Source organism: Oncorhynchus clarkii, chromosome 1 (genome assembly GCF_045791955.1).
Source record: "Oncorhynchus clarkii lewisi isolate Uvic-CL-2024 chromosome 1, UVic_Ocla_1.0, whole genome shotgun sequence".
Classification (NCBI taxonomy): domain Eukaryota; kingdom Metazoa; phylum Chordata; class Actinopteri; order Salmoniformes; family Salmonidae; genus Oncorhynchus; species Oncorhynchus clarkii.
Window position 1 is genome coordinate 40,979,237 of NC_092147.1, and position 18,835 is coordinate 40,998,071.

The 18,835-nt window shown below is 43.1% G+C and overlaps 1 protein-coding gene across 2 annotated transcripts in view; it reads left to right on the plus strand.

Moving 5' to 3' along the window:
- The window catches only part of LOC139407090 (SLIT-ROBO Rho GTPase-activating protein 1-like), a 142,344-nt gene that overhangs the window by 49,171 nt on the left and 74,338 nt on the right, over positions 1-18,835 (plus strand). For both annotated transcript variants that reach the window (XM_071150479.1, XM_071150488.1), the window contains exons 2-3: positions 3,787-3,982; positions 17,492-17,654. In XM_071150479.1, the coding sequence (XP_071006580.1) occupies positions 3,787-3,982; positions 17,492-17,654 (359 nt within the window). The remainder of the gene's footprint in view (positions 1-3,786; positions 3,983-17,491; positions 17,655-18,835) is intronic.

Consider the following 18,835-nt stretch of genomic DNA (forward strand, 5'->3'; position numbering starts at 1 on the left):
ATTGATTTGAAACTGCCTACAGCAGAATACTTGATGCCCAGGCTGTTTGATCAAAGCGAGGCTTTCACCTGTCCCGAGATGACAGAGAGAACCTGTGAAATTCTCAGCGATATCCACTTGAGTTGCCTCACTGACTAGTGGATTAGGCTTCTACGTGAAATGCATTTCAGCCCCCGAGTCACTCAAGGGAAAGAATTATAATATGATTGTCTGATTGTATCTTAGTTGAATACAATGTTGTGTAGGTAGAGAGAGTCCTAATTGTATCCCTGTTTTACATGTGCCTAAATTGTCATGGGTGAATAATATGCACCAAATGTTGAACGGTGATTTTTCTACAATGTCATCCATCGTGGCATGGTGTCACTGGTCAATGTTTGACTTGCAATATGAATGATTTAATGTTCAGTCATGAATATAATTCTGTTAAATGATCCGCTCTGCTCCTTTGTGTAAATGTCAGGGCTGCTTTGTTTTAATTCCACATCCTCATTCACTGTTTGGAGTGAGGAATTATTCACACTTGGAATTCTGGGTTTCTCATTCATCAAAATAACTCCCGAAGCTCTGGTAGCCTCTCTAGGAACATCCTTTCTCCTTTAGCTCCCCATAGAAATATCTCGCTCTCTCAATGGAGCAAATGCTTTGCTGGAGAACCTGGTTGAACTTGTGACATCCAAACAATGAACATCAGGTCTTGGTAGCCCATCATGATTGAAAAAGGAAACTGGCTCCAATCTCAATCTGCCCTCTATAGGCCTATTTTACCTGCACTGGACCTACAATCTAAAATGTTGTTTGGATTAAACAGAGTTCAGACACAAGTAGCCATGGCGTGGTTACCCATTGGAGTAAAGGGACTCTTTGCTACACTGCAGCCAAATGTACTTCCGGCTGATTGTTGGTTTCTATCTGGCTAGTCAGACACTGGATACATATCACTGCAGTTTGTTTCCTCAACAAATGAGACTCAGCACCCCCGGCCCCCCAAGTTTTAATTTTTATTTTACCTTTATTTAACCAGGCAAGTCAGTTAAGAACAAATTCTTTTTTTCAATGACGGCCTAGGAACAGTGGATTAACTGCCTGTTCGGGGGCAGAACGACAGATTTGTACCTTGTCAGCTCGGGGGTTTGAACTTGCAACCTTCCGGTTACTAGTCCAACGCTCTAAACACTAGGCTACCCTGCCCCCCCCACCTCCTTTCCTGTCCCACCTTTCCCAATTTATTTGTTTATTCCCCCACGAGGTGCCAGGATGAAAGAGCCACTCCCAAAGCCTTGGAAAGAAAATAATTTATCAGGGATTTCTAATAGACCCCACATAAATCATTCATTTCTCAAGATTGTGTAGGCATTTAAAGCTGATGAATGAAGCCAAGTTCTCGGCTTATTCCACTTGCTTGCATTTTGGGAAACACGATGAGGAGCTCTGTGACTGAACAGTTTAATTGAGTCAGCAGTTAATTGATCTATGATTCGGTTCAATCGCTTGATTTTGGCCAGTTATTGATGGGTGCGGTCTACTAGAGCAGTCTACTCTATGGGGAATCATTTGGGCCGTTTGGAAAATACCTCTTTCGCTGTTTAAAAAAACAACATGAAAAATCATAACTCCTTGTCTGTATTCGGACTAGGCTTGGTTGGTATCCGGTTTGTCATATCTTCATACTGACCTTGTGCAATACTGGGATATTCAGTAATACTGGCACTGGACACAAGGGGCACTATTTTCAAAACCCACTTTGTTTTGTTTGTTTTTGTAACTTGCTAACAAGTACATGCAAAATCTCATAGAGAATGCTAACTAAATGCTAATGAGTGCATCCCCCCCCCCCCCCCTCAACACCTTCCCTGGTTGCCACTACTCATCTTAAAATGTAATCTGTCTCATCACCATTTTACCCCAAGTTATTCTTAATAAATAAATAAATAAATAAATAAAGTAGGAATGGAAAGTTTCCCTCGCTATGGCACTCCTAACTTGAATGCTCCTCTCCCGCGCACAACAAGGCGACTAGGTAAAAAAAAACTTCTGCTATGTGGTATTCAGATTTTTCTATTCATTACTCATTTGTTTGGAGAGGAAAAGTAAATGTGGAATGTTCTAGTATCTTCAAACTGCACCTCGGCAGAAATATTCACAAAGCTCCAGTATCTCTTCATTGTGTGCTGTACCAGTACAGTTCATAATGAAACATTTTGACAGGTGAAATGAAGAATGAACTATTCTTTATCTAAAGTATCACACAAGTTGACTGCAAGTATTTACTTAAAAAGTAGCGACAAATATTAAAATGTCAAACTTTAGAAATAGTTTTGACGGTATTGATGATATTGAAAAACCCTCCCGTGGCTATTTTCAGCCCTACAGTCTACTAGCCTGTACTTTACAGATGTTAATGACTGAGTGGTCCTCAAGCATCAAGTTGTGTTGAACTGATGTTCAAGACCGTTGTCTGAACTGGCCAGGTGAGGTGAGGTGTGTTTTAGACAGTTTGTCAGTATAGTAGTTTCATGCTGGCTGACTACTAAAACTATAACCTCCAGAGACATTTGACAGTGATTTTTGGTCTGACTTTCGTCATTGAGTTTCTCCTTTTTACAGGAGCTCGTCTCCAAAACACATCCACCCCAGACTCCAGTCATGATTAGGGATACTCGGTGTGAATACACACACTTGACGAGTATGACAGGCCTTAACTGCAATCAGCGTGTTTGCTCTATACTTCATGTAATAGGGCCAGTTCATTTTGGAGGGTTTTTCTTGTGTGGGATTAAAGCTGATGAAGCCCATATGATGGTCTTGGTCTGAGTCGATTTCCACTGGATTCTCAACGCTACACAATCTGATAGATTTGTTGAGGCTTAAGCCACCGCGTTGCTAGAGATAAGACGTGATTTTGCGTCAGGAATTAATTCGAAAATGCGTTTCTTATATAACAACTCTGTTTCTATGTAATGTTCGAAAGTTTTGACAGCAGGGCTAAGCAGCAGCAGTTACAAAGGCCTCTAGTTAGCTACTTACCATGCAATTCCTATTGGCGTTTGTGACCGGGCACAAGGCCCCGTGATTTTTCATTAGAGCGACGTCATTTTTGGCCTCTATTGGAATTTTGTGTGTGTTTTTTTTAAATCACCTCATGCATCTGTTTCCTTTCATATTGGCGATGTCAAGCCCTGGTACCTCATGACAAATCCATTCTACATAGCCAGGGTCACATAGCCATCACAGGACACTGTGTTCACTCACACACACCATTACGGTAGGGGGGATGTAGCCTACAGTAGTGGCTGATGTACATTTTAATGACAAACATTCCCATTGTCTGGTGAGATATCTCATGCTGGAGGGTCATTTAGCTCCATATGGTTAAGAGAAGCCTCCCGTCTCTCCTGTTTCCCTGCTGGTGAATGTGGTGTGCAGTCAACCAGTAGTACTAGTGAAGAACCTGGTGTTTCCCGGCAGGATGTCAAGAAAGCGCATCCGTGCTCCATCTCAGTGGGTGATTGATTAGTAACGGGGCTAATGAATTCTATAGTGGCTTTAATGAACCACCTGAGACCAGCGCTGCCAACCTCTCACAATGCACCTATTTGTGCTTCGTGATCACCCCTCTCCTTTATCTATGTCATTAGACTATGGGCTGGTGTTGACTACAGAGACATATATTTCTGACCTGTCTGCTGTGTGAGTTGCTAAGAGAGTTACATACCCCTGACTTGTGTGCTCTGTGTGTAGTTGTAAATATCAATCTGACCTAGTTGTGTCCGTCTGTGTCCTCAGAGATCCGTGCCCAGCTGGTGGAGCAGCAGAAATCCCTGGACCAGCAGACCGAGATGAGGGTGCAGCTCCTCCAGGACCTGCAGGACTTCTTCAGGAAGAAGTCGGAGATCGAGATGGAGTACTCCAGGAACCTGGAGAAACTGGCTGAACGCTTCATGGCGAAGACACGGAGCACCAAGGACCACCAGCAGTACAAGTAAGTACAAGTGTGTCTAGGTCTTGTCTGTGTCTGACTTTGGGTCTGTGTACCTGGGTCTAGGTCGGAGCGTTTTTCTGTCGGTCTATGCATTTTTCCTGAAGAAGTTAAGTCACTGCATGGAACACTGCCTCGGTCTGAAATATGCCTCTCTCTGGTTCAGTGTTCATGAATACCTGTTGCATTAGGCAACCAAAATCAACTTCATATTTGATTATAACATTGATGACATATCAATCTGGAAAAATATATTCAAATTTTTTATTACAATGTTGATGAGGCGAATCAATCTGGTTTCTATTTACAGTCGGTCTGAGAAGACGCACAGCAGCAGTGCTCAATGACTCAATTTCCTATTTATTTCTCATTATCAAACTCCATCAGTCAGGTGTTTTATTGTCATGTCATTCTACTAATTTCATCTCCTCCATTCGACAGCTGAAATCGTTTTGGACTGCGGGCTTTCTTTACCAATTTTTTTCATACTTTTAAAATGTGTGTTCTCGATTTTATGAATACATTTACATGAATTATTGGAAGGAAATATCCTGTGAAGGCAGACTGTTACACCAGGGGCTCCAGCGATAAATATCCCAAACTATTTTACCCCTCTCAGCCGATTCTGCATAATGTCCCTTTGTTCTTCTGTAGCTCATCTGGGTAGCAGTGGGCGCCCTATATTTAAAACACTTTCCCCATCTAGCCTCACAATTCAACAGTCACCCTCTGTCAATGTGCAGATGGTATTTCCAGCACAGTGTACTGTGAATTATGGAATTGGAGAAACTCCAATGAAGTAACTGATACCTCCCTAGAATGGATATAGATTTTATGAGTTGTTCAAGAAAGAAAAATGGACATCAGATTCCTGACTGCTCCCAGATCCACAGTACAGAATACATGGAACGGTGAAAGGACTCCTAGTGTTACAATCATTCTTGTGTAGAATAACCTAACCAGCTTGGTCCATGTCTACAGTGAGTTGGTCTCGGTCATTTCAATCTAACCACAAATGAGACCTGAAATTATGAAAGACACAATGTGGGAATCTCGCTCCGAATCAATTGAAATATGATCACGCTGTAAGAGAAGAACTACTTCATCTCTCACCCATAGCGTTACTTTCCTTACCCCTGTGTGGTACAGCAGACTGGCATGGATGAGCCTTATTGGAATGTTGACACGCAGTCTCAATACGCTTTAGGAGACTGCTTATGGAAAAGACAGAGATATTGGCATATTGTTTGAACTTGCGGTAGGGACCAAAAATAACACGCCTGTTTGCCCTACTCTGTGTCTGGAAATATTCCTCTACGGAGTCTACTGGGCCTGTTAATGACTCTAGCAGCTGGGTATGCAGAACCCGGGAGGCTGAGGAGATTCCGACAGCGTGGCTTGTAAGCTGTGGTTTTCATCGCGTGATATAGTGTCTGGTCAGTTCATTCGCAGGGTCAACATTTGCACAGTGCCAAGCAAGCAGCATATTTCGGGGCTCTGTAAACGCGAGACGTTTGAATAACAGTTTTAAGACTTGGCCCGTATTTTTTTGTATTCGTACAAACAAGGTGAATACAGAGGCGCTTCTGTGTTCTCCACATTCTCTAGATTTTCTTTATTTTTTTAATGTTGTGAGGATTGTAAAAGTGCACTTTCACTCGGACTTTGAGCTTTCTGGCCTCGTGGTAGTGCAGAGCCTCAGCCCAGCTTGGTCTGGCTGTGCGTGTAATAAGCTGAATTAGCATTAAAATTAGCGCATTAAATCACTGGCTAATTAGCTGGCGTTTCCGCACTGGAGAGCAGTGAATACTGACACGCTGCGTGCAGTTGGGCTGCTAAGTGCTACTGACTGAGGTGAGAATTCGGTCACAGATTTGAATGCAGTGTTCGTCAGATTTGACAGGGAGCCAAGTCATGTGTATTCGGTTTGTCGATGCCCAAATTGCAAAAAATGTGACGAAGTTAGAGAATTCAAATCTTTCTGTCAGTGTGTTAAGGGTAGGATGCTTTGTGCTAACCCTGATGTCTAGCCTCGGTTTCCTCTGAGGAGAAAATAGTCAGAGGAGCTGTGGTACATTTCAGTATTCAGGACCAGGAATGCCTCTTCAAACACATTTATCGGGTCGCCTTCAGGAGTGAGAGAAAGTGAAAATACACTATTTGTGATACCTATGGAATTATTGCTACAGCACCTCAGTTGGCCCAGAATCAATCTTGCTTGGGCACAGCAGCGGTAGGCGGTATAGGCCCGTTCTGCAGCTTCTCTAAACTCGCTGTGATGGATGAAGGTTGGCACTGAGGGACCAGCAGGAGGTGGAACTGGTATGAAAATACAGTCAAGTACTATTTGAAAACATTTAAGAATACTTTTATCTGGGCTTGATTGAGCTTTCCTGACACAGTGGAACCAATGGGATAGGCATACAACTGCAAACCCTGCCCCGCTGAACCCAGGTCTAGTAGATGATTCTACAGTCGGTATACACAGGATATAATGTGTATGGTAATCACATCGCTGTATGTTGGACATCCATCCATTGACATTAAGCTCTGTGACTCACACTTATCGGTGATAATCTGTCAACATCATCCACATATTATTCGTTGTGCCTAAATTATTCAGACTATTGCGTAATTTTCAAGCCTGTCCATTTTCTACATCCCATTCTGCAGCACGGATGGGGCCGACAGCAATATCTGTTGGCCCCTTTATTACTGATGCTTAGATGGATAGGGTCTGGTTTAGTCAAATGGCTGTCACCTCTCAGTTCCCTCATCAAGCTCATTCAGTCAACGGGCACAGTTTATTAGATCTGATTATCTGCACCGTTGATCAACCCTGATCACTAGACATGTAATGAACAGAGTTTTTAATATTGCAGGAGGTGTATTGTTAGGGCGGGAGTTCTATTTGCTAGAAAGTCAACCCTGATCATTACAAAAATAAAACCAATGGGACGGTTTATCTGCTAGCACCTCTTTATTTTTTCTCTCTTTTTTTTCTCTCGTCTCTTGAGAACCAAACGGACTGTTTTTCTGTGTGGACAGTGATACTCTCTCCTCGCCGCTCCCCTCCACAGGAGACAGACACCCTGAGCACACAAGCCTCCAGCTGGATCAGCAGCTCTTTTGTCCACTGGCTTTCTCTTTTTTTTTTTCTTCCCAGAATGCAGTGGGGAGAGAGCTACAACAGCCCCCACAGCGGAGTGGCCAGAACCCCGTTCCAGGGAGTGTCAGTCAGTCAGTCCACTGCTGCGGTAGTGACATGGCTGTTTGCAAAACGAACACATTACACACACACACACACACACACACACACACACACATTATGCAGTTCTGTTTTTTTAGTGCCAGAGGGATGGAAGGGAGAGCGATAATTGAATTATTTATGGTGCCACCCCTGAGAGGGAGTGACTTGAATAGTCCAGATTTCTTTCCCCCATACAATAAAGCCAATCGGTTTAAGGGACTTTCATTCATGTTGATATGATTCAATAAATATACCCCCAAATAGTAGCTATCATTCCATTTTTGTAAATTCCTCTTGCAATTGTCAAATACTCATAATATATGCCACATTTTTATCCAAAGCGACTTAGCGACTCATGCCATACATTCATTTTTCAAATGGGTGGCCCCAGCATGACTTGAACCCACCATACTAGCTTTGGAAGCGCCATGCTCTACCAACCGAGCCACAGAAGACCAATTGCCTACAGTTGTACTCTGAGCTCAGAACAGCCTCATTTCATCGGGGCATGGACTCTACAAGGTATCGAAATCGTTCCACAGGGCTGTTGGTTCCAAGTTGACTCCAAGGCTTCCCCTTTATGCATATAGTAAACTGTTGAGCTTGAAAAACCCAACAGCGTTACCTGGGAGGGCATAGGCCCACCCACTTGGGAGCCAGGACCACCCGTGGCTGCGCCCCTGCCCAGTCATGTGAAATCCATAGATTAGGGCCTAATGAATTTATTTAAATTGACTGATTTCCTCATATGAACTGTAACTCAGTAAAATCATTGACATTTTTGCATATTGCATTTATTTTTGCTCAGTATAATGTCATGGAAAGAGGTTTTCCTAATGTTTTGTACACTCAGTGTAAAGCCTCAATTGTCAGTCAATGAATTAAAATACTAACATTATAACCGTTTGCATTCCACCCAGAGAGAGACTGCCATTTAAGCCAGTGATGAGGAAATTAATGGGAAATATCTTATGGTAGAAGCCCTGACAGATAGGGCCTCTGTTGATAAGTAAATAAGGTATTTCTGTCTTGTATCCATTGATTATCCTTGAGGTGTTTCTACAATTTGATTGGAGTCCACCTGTGTTAAATTCGATTGGACATGATTTGGAAAGGCACACACCTGTCTAGATACGGTCACAGTTGACAGTGCATGTCAGAGCAAAAACCAAGCCATGAGGTCAAAGGACTTTCCTGTAGAGCTCCGAGACAGGATTGTGTCGAGGCACAGATCTGGGGAAGGGTACCAAAACATGTCTGCAGCATTGAAGGTCCCAAAGAACACAGTGGCCTCCATCATTCTTAAATGGGAGAAGTTTGTAACCACCAAGACTCTTCCTAAAGCTGGCCGCCTGGCCAAACTGAGCAGTCGAGGGAGAAGGGCCTTGGTCAGGGAGTTTACCAAGAACCTAATGGTCACTCTGACAGAGCTCCAGAGTTCCTCTGTGGTGATGGGAGGACCTTCCAGAAGGACAACCCTCTCTGCATCACTCTAGCAATCAGGCCTTTATGGTAGAGTGGCCAGACTGAAGCCACTCCTCAGCAAATGGCATATGACAGCCCTCTTGGAGTTTGCCAACAGGCACCTAAAGGACTCTCGGGCCATGAGAAACCAGATTCTCTGGTCTGATGAAACCAAGATTGAACTCTTTGGCCTGAATGCCAAGCGTCACGTCTGGAGAAAACCTGGCACCATCCCTACGGTGAAGCATGGTGGTAGCAGCATCATGCTGTGGGGATGTTTTTCAGCGGCAGGGACTGGGAGACTAGTCAGGATTGAGGGAAATATTAAGGGAGAAATATACAGAGATCCTTGATGAAAACCTGCTTGAGCGCTCTGGACCTCAGACTGGGGCGAAGGTTCACCTTCCATCAGGACAACGACCCTAAGCACACAGCCAAGACAATGCAGGGGTGGCTTCGGGACAAGCCTGAATGTCCTTGAGTGGCCCAGCCAGAGCCCGGACTTGAACCCAATCGAACATCTCTGGAGAGACCTGAAAATAGCTGTGCGGCGACGCTCCCGATCCAACCTGACTGAGCTTGACAGGATCTGCAGAGAAGAATGGGAGAAACTCCCCAAATATGCAATACCAGTCAAACGTTTGGACACCTTCTCATTCAAGTAAAAAAAAAAAAACATTTTCTACATTGTAGAATAATAGTGAAGGCATCAAAACTATTAAATAACACCTGGAATCGTGTATTAACCAAAAAGTGTCAAATATATTTTTGATTCTTCAAAGTAGACACCCTTTGCTTTGAACGCTTTGCACACTCTTTGCGTTCACTCACCCAACTTCATGAGGTAGTCATCTGGAATGATTTTCCAACAGTCTTGAAGTTCCCACATATGCTGAGCACTTGTTGGCTGCTTTTCCTTCACTCTGCGGTCCAACTCATCCCAAACCATCTAAATTGGGTTGAGGTTGGGTGATTGTGGAGGCCAGGTCATCTGATGCAGCACTCCATCACTCTCCTTCTTGGTCAAATAGCCCTTACACAGCCTGGATATGTGTTTTGGGCCATTGTCCTGTTGAAAAACTAAGCGCAAACTAGATGGGATGGCGTATTGCTGCAGAATGTAGGGGTAGCCATGCTGGTTAAGAGTACCTATTTTTTAAATTCCAAATAAATCAGTGACCTTGTCACCAGCAAAGCACCCTCACACCATCACCTCCATGCTTTACGGTGGGAACCACACATGGGGAGATCATCCGTTCACTTACTCTCCGTCTCTCAAAGACACAGCTGTTGGAAACAAAATTTGGACTCATCAGACCGCAGGACAGATTTCCACCGCTCGTGTTTCTTGGCCCAAGCAAGTCTCTTCTTCTTATTGGTGTCCTTTAGTAGTGGTTTCTTTGCAGCAATTTGACCATGAAGGTCTGAGTCACACAGTTGATGTTGAGATGTCTGTTACTTGAACTCTGAACCATTTATTTGGGCTGCAAACTGAGGTGCAGTTAATTGCCTATTTTTGAGGCTGGCAAATCTAATGAGTGTATCCTCTGCAGCAGAGGTAACTCTGGGTCTTCCTTTCCTGTGGCGGTTCTCATGAGAGCCAGTTTCATCATAGCGCTTGATGTTTTTTTCAAAGTTCTTTTACATTTTTGCATTGACTGACCTTCATGTCTTAAAGATATGATGGACTGTTATTTCTCTTTACTTATTTGAGCTGTTCTTGCAATAATATAGACTTGGTCTTTTACCAAATAGGTCTATCTTCTGTACACCACCACTACAGTACCTTGTCATGACAACTGATTGGCTCAAATGCATGAAGAATTAAGAAGGAAAGAAATTCCACAAATGAACTTTAACTGTCAATTGAAATGCATTCCAGGTGACTACCTCATGAGCTGGTTGAGAGAATTCCAAGAGTGTGCAGAGCTGTCATCTAGGCAAAGGGTGGCTATTTGAATAATCTCAAATATGAAATGTTGATTTTTTTTAACACTTGTGGTTTCTACATGATTCCATATGTGTTATTTGATCGTTTTGATGTATTCACCATTAATTTACAATGTAGAAAATAGTAAAAATAAAGAAAAACCTTTGCATTAGTAGGTGTCCAAAATCTTGACTGGTACTGTAGGTGTGCTAAGCTTGTAGCGTCATACCCAAGAAGACTCGAGGCTGTAATCGCTGCCAAAAGTGCTACAACAAAGTCCTGACTAATGGGTCTGAATAATTATGTAAATGTGATATTTTTATTTTTTTTGCTTTATCATTATGGTGCATTGTGTGTAGATTGACGAGGAAAAACCCAATTTAATCAGTTTTAGAGTAAGGATGTAACGTAACAACGTGGAAGGAGTCAAGGGGTCTGAATACTTTATGAATGCACTGCAATGTCATGCATGCATGTATGTGAGAACACACACACACACACACACCTGTATGCAATTGTAAGCTCACTCCTAAACACACGCGCACTCTCTCTGTCTTTCTTTCTCCTCTCCTCTGAGGACCGTAGTTCTCACCCTCCTGTCTATACCTGTCTGTCTGACCTAATCCCTGCATTGTGGGGAAGTTATGACATTGAGAGAGTTTCCTGCCAGTTATGTAGGCTAGGTAGTAGAGTCCCTGAGGTCACTGCTGCCATGGCCCCCTCTGCGCACACACACACACACACACGAGCTCGCGCGCATGGCCTGTCATTTGGTCCAGCAGGTTGTCTCATTAGCCAGCACACAGCCCCACTGTTTGGCCATTGATTTATTGGAATGGCTAGTGTTCATTCAATGGCTCCCTGTGGTGTTTCCATCTACACTAAGTCCCGCATTTGGAATAATGACCCCGTTTCCTCCATTCGCGCTGACTTTTCGGAGACTGATTGTAAGTTCCCGTCTGTTCTTCATTGTATTGGATGTGTTATAGCAAGGGGTGAAAGAATGCAGCTATGGTAATTTCAGCCCTTTTCTTTCAGCCTGTGTCCCAAATTGCACCCTATTTACAATCCCTATATAGTGCAAAACGTTTGACCAGGGGCCTATACGAGTGCACTATATAGGGAGCCATTTAGTGCACTGTCTGTATTCATGAGGAACTGGGCCGTGGCGTGCGTTGTCTGGCGAATCGGGTCACTCCATTCACAGCGCCTGGGCCCCACTGTGCCGCTCTGTGCACTGAGGCGAGCCAGAGAGGGTCGGTGGGTTGGACACACACTAGTGCACAGAGCCCAGTTATATAACCCTCCGGTCACAGCTGATGTCCCTTGCCCAAGCTCATTACAGTTCGAGACATGCCAATCACATACTCACGTACATACGCACACACAGAGATAGAATAGTAGAAATGCACACAAAAGCTGGAGAACATATATATGCACGTCCAGGGATTTTAAAAAATGATAATAAAAAATTGCAGGTGCTGGTGTTTATATGAACAAAAAAAAAAAGAGGAAAACGCTGCACACTGCTGTTCAGGCTCCCAGGTGACTTTATTTATAACAACGTTTAGACTCTTAGGTCTTCTTCAGGCATCCATATCCCAGGTGGGGATGGAAGGTCCTATATATAGGGGCAGTGCTCAGTGACATCACTTCCTGTAACGGGAGGTAAAAATATATAATATCGCTTCACAATATCAACGTTCAATATCAAAATATTGAACCACACATGAGGAATGTGATAAATATTTAAGTCTTAAACCTTCTGCTGGTTTTCCCAATGTAGGACAGACCACAAGGTCATTTCAACATGTAAACAACATTGGTGGGCATGCAGGTAATCAGGCCATTGATGTTTAATCTTTGTCCTGTGTAGGGGTGGGTAAATGAGCCACATTTGTACGTAACACTGCATTGAGCTCATTGGCCACGTGTAATTCCCCCCCCCCCCCCCCCCCCCCCCCCCTCCCACAGGACCTTATCCAAGAAGGTTTTCCTTTTCTCTGGTGGGTAATCAGTTTTGGCCACTGTCTCCCTCATTTGGGGGTCTTTTAAGGAAACACACCCACTTCTCACACAGACTCACCACTTGCTGACAAGCCTCTCCCTCCCATACACTCTAGGCTATATCCACGCACACATGCGCAGAAACAGAGGAGAAATTAGAGATTGGCACTCCACTCAAGCATAAGGCAGAAAGGATTTACGGTAACTCCAATCTTGACAGTGTGTGTGTGACGCTGTCCAGCAACTCTGCCACAACTCTTCAATTGCCATACAGTCCCTTCAGAATGTATCAAACCCCTTGACTCCTTACACATTTTGTTGTTACAGCTTGAATTTAAAATGGATTACATTTAGATGTTTTTCACTGGCCTACACACAACAATGTCCTTATAGATTTGTATTTATTTATTATTATTAAAACATTTTTTTACAAATTAATACAAATGAAAAGTTTAAATGTCTTGAGTAAATACATATTTAAGCCCTTTGTCATGGCAAGCCTAAATAAAGGAGTAAACATGTGCTTAACAAGTCACATAAGTTGCATAGACTCACTCTGTAATAATAGTGTTCAACATGATTTTTGAATGACTACCTCATCTCTGTACACCACACATACAATTACACATACAATTATCTGTAAGGTCCAGTCGAGCAGGGAATTTCAAACACCGATTCAACCACAAAGACCAGGGATGTTTTCCAATGCCTTGCAAAGAAGGGCACCTATTGGTAGATGGGTGAAAATAAAACACAGACATGGAATATTCCTTTGAGCATAGTGGAGTAAATAATTACACTTTGGATGGTGTATCAATACACCCAGTCACTACAAAGATACAGGCATCCTTCCTAACTCGGTTGCCGGAGTGGAAGGAAACCGCTCAGGGATTTCACCATGATGCCAATGGTGACTTTAAACAGTTAGAGTTAATGGCTGTGACAGGAGAAAACAGGTTGGAGCAACAACATTGTAGTTACTCCACAATAATAACCTAATTGACAGAGTGAAAAGAAGGAAGCCTATACAGAATACAAATATTTCAAAACATGCATCTTGTTTGCAACACGGTACTAAACTAATACTGCAAAAGATATGGTAAAGCAATTCACTTTTTCTCCTGAATACAAAGTGTTATGTTTGGGGCAAATCCAATACAACATATTACTGAGTACCGCTCTCCATATTTTCAAGCATAGTGGTGGTTGCATCATGTTATGAGTATCTTGTAATTGTTAATGACTGGGGAGGTTTTTCAGGATAAAAAAAGAAACGAATGGAGCTAAGCACAGGCAAAGTCCTAGAGGGAAATGTGGTTGTCTTCTTTCTTCCAGACACTGGGAGATTAATTCACCTTTCAGCAGGACAATAGTCTAAAACACAAGGCCAGATCTTCACTGGGGTTGCAATCCAAAAGAACAGTGAGTGTCCGAGCTACAATTTTTTACTTAAATCTGCTTGAAAATCAATGGCAAGACCTGAAAATGTTTGTCTAGCAATGATCAACAACCATTTTGCCAGAACTTGAAGAATTTTAAAATAATAATGCGCACCACCTGGATTCGGTCCAATGTAGCAACATTTGATTTTGTGTTTTTTACATTGAATAAAGTAGAGACTCAGAGCTACAAAATGGTATATTAGAAACTGCAGTTGAGGAACAACGAGAAAGTAATTCTGCTTTCAAATTTTAGAAACTTGTAACCCAACTTTTGAAAAATGGCCTGTGAATGTTTTGGTACACCTACTGGAGAGGACTTGTCTAAACCTATTCAGCATCGTTCACACCTTAAGCCTCCGGCTCACCCATCTCTTTAAGGATTCACAGTGTAGTAAACAACCAAAGATTTCAAGCCTAAAATTGGTGAAAGTTGTAGCAAAAAGTAGTAGTAATTTTTTTAAATATAGTCCTTTGGTGCTACTCATGTTGTTCTTCACATTACCATCTCTTGTAAACACACACTATATCAAATAAAATCAAACTTTATTTCTCACATGCACAGGATACAGAAGGTGTAAATGTTACAGTGAAATGATTACTTCCATAGTGGAGTCTTTTGTTTAGACATGTAGCTAGCTAGCTAAACAATGAACCATAATCCCAACTCTAATGCCACTTTCAAAACAACTGCGAACTCCGGAGAAGAAAAAAACACTTGGACTGGGAAATATCGATTTGAACGGTAATCCAACTCAGAATTCCAACTCTGGAACTTGGGCCTCTTTCTTGAACTCCTACATAGATCATGCATCTAACGTTAGCTAGCTAGCTAATAGTATGCTTTAACTTGTAATAAAAACACCTTTCTGACAAAATTAGAAATGTATACTATCTGAAAATGTATCTAGACTCTAACCTGTATACATCCCTCTGTCACGGATGCCCTGGTTGCCCTTAGTTTAAAGATGTAATCCAGAGACAAGTGTTTTATACATCAGTCTTCTTTCTGTGTTCTCTTTTTTGGGCTCTCCGCATTTGGCAATCATCTCTCTGCTTCCACCAGGCATTCCACTGATTTCAAAACTCGGTCAACTTCTTCCGTGACAACGACACCGTTTCTTCCCCAACATTGTTATCAGAAGACGCTATATTGTCTCGTTCAATTAAAATATTTTTACCTAAATCAGGGATTTCCTCATTGTTTGATTAATTTTCAGAGTCCAAGAAAGTCAAACACGATCATCCTCCAGAAAGTAGTCCTTCACAACATTTTCCCACTGAGCTTTCAAAAAAAGCTGTGGTAGACAGGATTATCCCCGCATACTTAGCAGCTCGTGTTATAGACAGAAGCAAGCTACATGGAAGACCAATCCGAAGTCATCTCTCGGCATGTCCCGCCCCTCCATTATCTCAGCCGATCATGGCTAGCGGGAAGGTTACCGTGGCAAATCTAACTATGCTCATTATTTAACAATTTCATTATGATTTACAGATGGCATACAAGGTTGTTATGAAGGAATTTATCTTCAAAAACATATAAATAAAATTACATTAAAATGTTTCTGTGAAGTAGTAGTTTCTTGAAACGAGTCATAAATGTTGCACAATCCAGGTGTGCAAAGCTGTTAGAGACTTACCCAGAAAGAGTCACAGCTGTAATCGCTGCCAACGGTGATTCTAACATGTATTGACTCAGGGGTTTGAATACTTATCTAATCAAGATTTTTTTTGGGGGGGGGGTTTCTTACGTTTTGACATTAGAGTACTTTGTGATCCTCCACAAAAAAAATCAAATTAAATCCGTTTTAACCCCACTTTGTAACACAGCAAAATGTGGAAGGAGTCGAGGGGTGTGAATACTTTCTGAAGTCACAGTAACTGTTTCTTCTTGGTAACTTCCCTCTGAATGCAGGTCTGTACATGTTGCCCCCACGCACCACTTTTAGCTAAATTGGATTATTCCTTATTTTACATCGTCTATGAAAAATGGCCTTGCGTTTCGCCGGGATGTTTTTCATTTCCAGTCCTGTCTTTTGTCACATGCACCATTTCCTGTTTTCCAAGAGAGGGAGAGACAATGTTTCAGCTCTGTGGTCTGAAATGTTTTGTCCACTGTCTGTCAGGAGAAAAACATCTGCTCTTCCAGCAGCTATCATCATAGAGATATGTAGTTAAGGGCTGCAGCATGAGTCGTGGGCCAGGGTGAATGTACAAAGTTTCACCTGTTGTGTTTGCCTGTCTTTGACTGACGTTCAGGGGGAAGCCCTTCCAGAGTTCCAGAGGAGGGCTTCCATATGGTTCCTCCCTGCTGGCCCTAAAGCCTCAGGCCCTGGCCTCTCTTCTGGCCTCCTGCCTTCCCTTGGCTAGCTCCATAGCAGGAGGAATGTTTTAGATTCAACGGAGTCAGCCTGCTGCAGGCCGTTGCTTATGCACAGCCGTGGCTCACTCTGTGTCTGTCTCTCTCGCTCTCTCTCAGGCCTGGACAATATCCCGCAGTATGCGGACAGGCAGGCGCACTATCGGGGGAAACGCCTCTCCTCCCCTCTCTCTCTCTCTTCCTGTCTTGTTTCTTGTAATGCACTATTCCAAAACTTTACTACATGTAAAGTACCTTCTCTAACAAATTATTTTACAAGGAAGTCTCGAGTCTCCTAAGCTTACTTGTGGAGGGCGCTCTCCCCTGTTGCGAGAAGTCCGATCCACTCAGAACATCGCTCCTCCGGCTATGCCCCAGAAATGTCGTTGATACAAACTCTCCTTCAGGTGCAGTATGCACTCGGTGCTGATTATATAGAGTGCATGCTATTATATAGGCCATTCATCACCAGGGGAGGGCTGTGGAAGAAACATCCCCACTAGCTATTACTTTTATGATGGGACTTGATCCACTTTAGGAAGTCTTAAAACATCTCGCTAGATGAGGACAGTTAGGCTGACAGGATAGAGCTGTCAGGTAGCTGAGACCTTGATCTCTCAGCACAGATTGCAAAGACAGCCGGCAGAGAACCAGGCGAGGACACACGCATGCACGCGCACATACACGTGCGCACAGGCATACTCGCTCTCTCTGTCTCTCAGGGAGCATGAATACTTCCCTACATGTCCCCGCCTCTTCTTGTGCCTGTCTCTTGTTTCTCTCTCTGTGTGATCAGCAGTGAAATGTATAATGAATAAGCTACCTTAACTGACCTGTCTCTTTTTTGAGTGTGTTTTTTTTGTATGAATGAACCTGAGCAGTCAGGGGAAGCAGTTTCTGTAAGGAGGTCAGGGTCATATTCATTAGGGCACTCTGTAGCAAAACGTTTTGCAACGAAAAATGCCAATGAGCAGTTTAGTCCATCCCCGTTTCGGTCTGTTTTCATATGTTTTGGTGTTTAAGGAATACAACCCAGTTGATTGATTGCTGTGTCCCCCTATAGGAAGGACCAGAACCTGCTGTCACCGGTCAACTGCTGGTACCTGCTGCTAAACCAGGTGAGGAGGGAGAGCAAGGACCACGCCACCCTCAGTGACATCTACCTGAACAACGTCATCATGCGCTTCATGCAGATCAGCGAGGACTCCACACGCTTGCTCAAAAAGGTAAGCTCTTCTGTAGAGGTAAGAGGTGAGATCCCACTGATCCCACTGATCTGACGAAAGTAGTTTCTTGTCTTGAAATGGACAGGGAGAACTCTGGTACCTCGTTATATTGGATAAATCCTTGGCACATTCACATAGTCAGGAGAAAACTCTGGGCCCTGCTGCTAATGATACGCCTATCATCCTACAGCCTGAAAGCGGCGATCGGCAGTTAAAATTATAACAAAGCACACTCCCTGCTCCTGTTTTGGTAAAAAGCTGAGGGGCTGGAGTAATGTAACCCCTCTCAAATTCATGGGCAGAGCTATGGATGCACTGACTGATAAAACTGTAATTTTTGTATTATGGATTATCTATGTTTTGAGGCTATATAGTGTTTGTTTACATTGGCTTCGTTTACAGAAGTTGGAGTAAAAAAGTTTATATTTTGGGTTCTCATGGAGTGTGACAGTTGAACTAAGCTCATGAGGCATTTGTAAGTTATATTCTTCACGTATCAATGGATATATATCATTAATTTATAAGTCCAACAATACATGTAGCAGCTGCTGATTGCCCATTTTTAAGTAAACCAGGCACTGGACTGCACTCAGATGTGATGTTTGGCTGGATGTAGGTTTAACATATTACATTACAAGTTGTTTGATGACATCTTGAGAACAGTTCAATGATTGGGTTGTGGTTTAGTTCTGTGAATCTCTATGCTGAGAGAGAAGAACCCTCTTCCTACACAGCCTTGATCATAAGACTGAACGCCCTATCTAACCCTCCCATCCGAAGTCGGTCGCCTCGTGACCGAAACCCTGTTAATGCTGCTGCCGCCTGTTTCACTCGGACCACTCCCTACCAGATTTTGAGCTCTCCTATGCACTAGGAGTCACATGAACCGACCACAGTCCCGAAAATGACAAACCAGAGCCTGTTTCAGTGGGGTGCTTAGCGTCAACATGTTTGGCTTTTTTTCTCTCTTTCGCTGCGGGGTCTTTAGATCCGTCTGCTAGATGGAGACAGAAAAAATAGTTATTTTCTTCATCTTAAAGTCATTATTGTCTCTTGATGTTGGTGGTTTCATCTGGCTTGTACAGAGGAGTGGTCTGCTCTGCACCCCACCCCAATCCTCTGCTCGAACAACTGCAACACACACAGGAAGTTAAGGCAGTAATTTCCCTTTGGTCGCAGTT